Source organism: Pinus tabuliformis, chromosome 3_2 (genome assembly GCF_031772625.1).
Source record: "Pinus tabuliformis cultivar Carrire ecotype Pingquan chromosome 3_2, CPIR1, whole genome shotgun sequence".
In the NCBI taxonomy this organism is placed as follows: Eukaryota; Viridiplantae; Streptophyta; class Pinopsida; order Pinales; family Pinaceae; genus Pinus; species Pinus tabuliformis.
In genome coordinates this window covers 375,969,462-375,974,462 of record NC_142302.1, presented here as the reverse complement: position 1 = coordinate 375,974,462, position 5,001 = coordinate 375,969,462, and the positions used below count along the sequence as shown (strand labels likewise).

Genomic DNA, 5,001 nt, shown 5'->3' with positions numbered 1-5,001 from the left:
CAACTTTAATACGATTACAATGTAAAATAAGGACTACATAGTAACTAACTAGTATCTACGCCTTAGCTTAAATAACTCAAACATAGCTTAATTAAACTAAAACATAATAAAAACAAAAAAATCATCACAAAAATACAATTCAAATTTACTTGAATTTTGATTAAAATTAAGAGAAAATGTAGTGGAAATGCTATTTTGTATATAAACATACTCTATATTTCATAAAATCTTTAAAATAATATTAAAACAAAGTTGACCCATAAAACATGATTTAATTTATCTATTTATCATTTTAGAATTTTAATAAAATTTCATAAATTCTTTAAAATAATATTAAAACAAAAATAACCTATAGAACATGGTTTAATTTATTAATTTATCATCTTAAAATTTTAATAAATATGACATTAAAAATATGATATTATTTTATTTTCACATATTATTATTTTAAATATTAAATAGTAAATAGTCATTTTGAGGTGCCATGTCTATGCCTACTAAAGTTCACATTAATACATTACGATGTAAAATGATTTTGACTATTTAACTGCCTACCAAATATTGGAGTGGCGGAGGGAGGTATTGCCTGGACTGTTAAAAGTGCCCAGAATCACGGCAAAAAAATTTCAAAAAATCTTGTGGAGGCAGTGTTTGAATTGTGTTTTTGATGATGGAAATGAATTCAGCACCATCAATGTCTAGAACACTTAAAATTTGTGGAGGCAGTGTTTGAATTGTGTTTTTGATGATGGAAATGAATTCAGCACCATCAATGTCTAGAACACTTAAAATTTTGAAGTTTAACAACTGTAACTTGGATTTACAAAAATCCTTGCCAGATTTTCTCTAAATATGACAGTAATTTCCATAACTTTATGGACAATTACAAAAATCCTTGACAAATTTTCCCTAAATATGACAGTAATTTCCGTAACTTTATGGACAATTCCTGCCAAAATATTTAACAATGTAATTATTGATTCGCGATCTAAATGGAATCGAGGATACATTCAGGACTTCCTGCTCGGTGGGAATGAAAAAGAAGTGGAATTACTTTGCGCTCGCTTGGGAAAATTTGTTTTCAATAAGACTTCGTACTGGCTGAGAAAACAAATAAAAACGACTACATCGGAAAGGAACTAAGAAAAAGTTTACAGAACAGGAATTGTTGTGAAGCTCTAATCCCCAAATTTGAACTCATGGCTCGTTCTAAAGGATTCTTGGGCCTCTCATGGAGTTCAAATTCGGCAATTTTGTTCGAAAATTGCGGTTGGGTGATCTTGATTCTACTGGCTGCCATCGGAGCGAATCCACTAAACGCGTCACTGGACCATGAATTGTACTCGAAACACTGCCAGGAATTCGTTCCTGCGCCAAAAGCCGTCAACAAAGAGGGGGGCTTATTCAACGAAGAAGCCCACGGATTGACCTTTTACCACGCTTCATACGAGGGAGGAGATCCGATCTTTAACCAGAGTGACCTCACACGGTCGAATTCCGTCTCGTTTTCCGTCTCTGATCTGTGGCAAACCGAGCGGGAAGACGTCTTCCAATTCAAGGGGCGTTTAATGGTTCAAAGCAAGAGGTATGGAGCAGCTGCTATCAATCGTCACTTTCAGAGGCCACCGTCCCATTTCAAGTTCGCTCGCCCGCCGCGGTGGATGTCGAGAGGTCGAGTGTTGGTGATTTTTGCGGAGGGTTTCTACTCAAATTCATCGCAAAGGATATGTATGCTTGGATTGGGTGAGAGGTATTTTCTGAACGGTTCTTCTAGGACTTTCTTGGCTTCTGTTAAGTTTTCTTATCCCAAAACGAGCACCCTTGTGAGTGGTTTGATCAATGGGACTGTAGAGAGCTTAGATAAAGAGAATTCCTTCGAGCCCATATCAATTTATGCAATGTATGATGGGTTTTATGAGTACACTAGGGTTGAGGATGCCAAAAGGGTTTGTTCAGTCAGGAACCCTGATGTTTTGGATGCCAATAAAGATATCTTGAAAAGTGGCACTCTCTGTAATTTGCGCTGGTTAAGAAGGCCTCTAGATTTGGTGTGGAACCGTGAGTGCAGTGGAAGGGATTGTAGTCCATTCAATGTGAGTGATCGAGGATCGCTTCCGAACAGTATGTTGATTGAGAATTTGAAATGTACTCCACAAGGGCAAGTGCATGGGTTTTTTCGATTCTCCAATCTATGGAATTCAGGCTTGAGGTTTACCTTGCCAGAGATCATGTTGACTGGGGAGGGTGTATTTGATGCTGAAAAGGGTCAATTGTGTATGGTAGCCTGCCTTATTGAAAATGGCGGAAGAGTATTGAAGAATCTTTCTGAGGAGGATTGTGGTATCAGCATTTCAATGCAGTTTCTGACGACTTTAACCGTTGTGGATAGGTATATGGTTGTGGGTCATGTTCAGAGCCAGAAGGGTAATATTGATTCTATGTATTTTAAGAATTTTACATTCAAAGGTCCTGCTGGAATCGATCGAGTAATGGGAACTATCATGAATTTGCCCACTCTGCAGTACAAGTATACGAAACTTGACCAGGTGAGGAAGGTTTGTAATAAGACATTCGCGGAAGGGGAGATGTCTTTGGTAAAGAATCAGGTAAGAAGGTACCCAGATGGGTCCTCCTTTGGGGATCTGGGTTTTGATGTTTCCGTTGAGAATTCTGGGAAGTGGAGAATGCAGGGTTATGCGTATCCATTTACCGTTGGAAATAGATACGAGAGAGATTTGCAGCTTCGCCCCTTAGACAGAGTTGTTGCGACACATGGATTTAATCATGGGGGTGGCCCGTTGAATGTCAGCTACAATTTAAAATTTAGGATGCCCTTTCGACAGAAGTGGGACGAAACCTCTCAAGCCAATGAATCGTTTGTATATTTCTCTTCTATATCAGCAGAGGGCATATATAATCCTCTAACAGGAATGTTGTGCATGATTGGATGTCGCCATGTTGGCTCATCGGGGAGGGACATTGAAGGTGATATGGATTGTCAAATTCATATAAAGGTCAAGTATGCTTCCTTAAATCCGGAGCAACATTCTAAAGAGCATATTAGTGGCAGCATTACAAGTCTCAGAACCCAGGAGGATCCATACTATTTTAAGCCAATCAATTTTTCATCAACTACTTTGTACACCGATCAAGCAGAAAAAATCATCTGGAGAAAAGATTTGGAGATCATTATGGGACTTGTCTCTCTTTCACTAACGGCTGCTGTCATCTATATCCAACTCGTGCATGTTAGGAGACATCCAAATGTACTGCCATTTGTCTCTCTGTTGATGCTCACTGTGCTCACCTTAGGGCATATGATTCCTTTGTTGCTCAACTTTGAAGCATTTTTCATGAACCAGAAAGGTAAGAATGTCTTGCAATTGGGGGGAGGGTGGCTAGAAGTGAATGAAGTTGTAGTTCGAATAATGACAATGGTAGTATTTCTTTTGCAACTTCGACTTCTTCAATTAGTTTGGACTGCCAGGCTTGCTGTGGCAGGTGAGAAGACTGCATGGTTCTGGGAAAGAAAGGTTCTCTATATTTGTCTGCCTCTATATGTGTTTGGAGGTCTAATAGCTTGTATTGTTCATTTGTCTGGGGCATCACATTCTAACAGCAGACATTTCTTTCAGAAGAATACTAAGCATGCTCTCTGGCAAGATTTTAGAGCTTATGCAGGCCTCATCCTCGATGGTTTTTTGCTACCACAAGTTCTGGGAAACTTTTTCTTTGACATAAAAGATATAATATTGGTACCATACTTTTATATTGGAATCACATTGGTACGTTCCATTCCACATGCATATGATGCATACCGGGTTATTCAGTATATACCACTGTATAGCAGTTCTTACTTCTATGCCAATCCGGACTTGGATTTCTACTCGATTGCCTGGGATATTGTGATTCCTTGCGGAGCACTCCTCCTTACTTTGCTTGTTTTTCTGCAACAAAGGTTTGGAGGCAGGTGTGTTGTTCCTCGGAAATTCAGAGACAGAGTTGAGTACCAGAAAATTCCTATAGTTGATGGGTGATATGTAGTGCAATGCTATTCACAGGATTAAGATAATACAAAGACCCAAGGCTTTTGCTGTATGTTATCTATTAGGACAAAGTGCAAGGGATCGCTAATATTGAATGTTTATTTTCAAATTTCTATTGCACTGTGGTATGTAACATCTCTTGTAAATCTGTTTAAATAGCTTCTCTTAGTCGATATGCAAAAGCCTTGTTGGAAACATAGGACTGGCTCCTTTTATGAATCAAAATAAATGCAGTGCAGAAGTAATTTTTTTTTCTGAGTACTGTGTACAAACCAAGTTGTATTAAGCATCTGCTTGACTGACGATTCTTGTCAATTGGTGTAGAAAATCCACAAAATTCTGATCTGCTAATATGAACAATCTGAAATAAAATTACTTCTCACATAAACACAAAAATTCTCTACTAGATGCAGTGGAATAGGAATAGAAATAAAAACAGTCACACAATTCAAAAACACAGAATTGTCTAGGAAACCTGTTATCCCTTGGATTGAACCTCAGGCTGAAGGAAGACAATGCTAGGGTAACCACAAACCATGCTTAGCCAAGTGGCTAGCCTTACTTTGCCGGGAGAGGGCTCTCTCCATAAGGATCTCAGCCAAGATGACTGGATTGGGAAAAGGACTTTAGGCTAGGTATAGTGGCACGAAGTTTTGATTTGGATTTTGAAGGGGTTTTGCTGGATGAGGAGGAGTTGGACAGTTTAGGTCTAGGGAATTAGGTCAAAATTGCAGGGTGTTTAATGGGGCAAGGTAGGCATAAAGTTTAGCACTCTAGGGCTTGATGGGTGAGGTGTTTAAGACTGGTGAGAGGCTAGGAAGAGCATGTGATTATCATGGATCCTTCCCAAACTGTAAAAAACATGAAATGGTGAATATTTTCGCAAAATAGAGCACTGATGTAATGAAGTCTGCCTATCAACTTGAAAGCATTCACTTAGAAGCAATGGAATGAT

At 38.5% G+C, this 5,001-nt stretch overlaps 1 protein-coding gene across 1 annotated transcript; it reads left to right on the top strand.

Annotated features, from left to right (window-relative positions):
* The first annotated feature begins 1,199 nt into the window (after positions 1-1,199).
* LOC149180986 (uncharacterized) lies at positions 1,200-4,037 on the top strand. Its single transcript, XM_089414056.1, has one exon. The coding sequence runs from the start codon at positions 1,200-1,202 to the stop codon at positions 4,035-4,037; it is 2,838 nt and encodes a 945-aa protein (XP_089270182.1).
* The last annotated feature ends 964 nt before the right edge of the window (positions 4,038-5,001 follow it).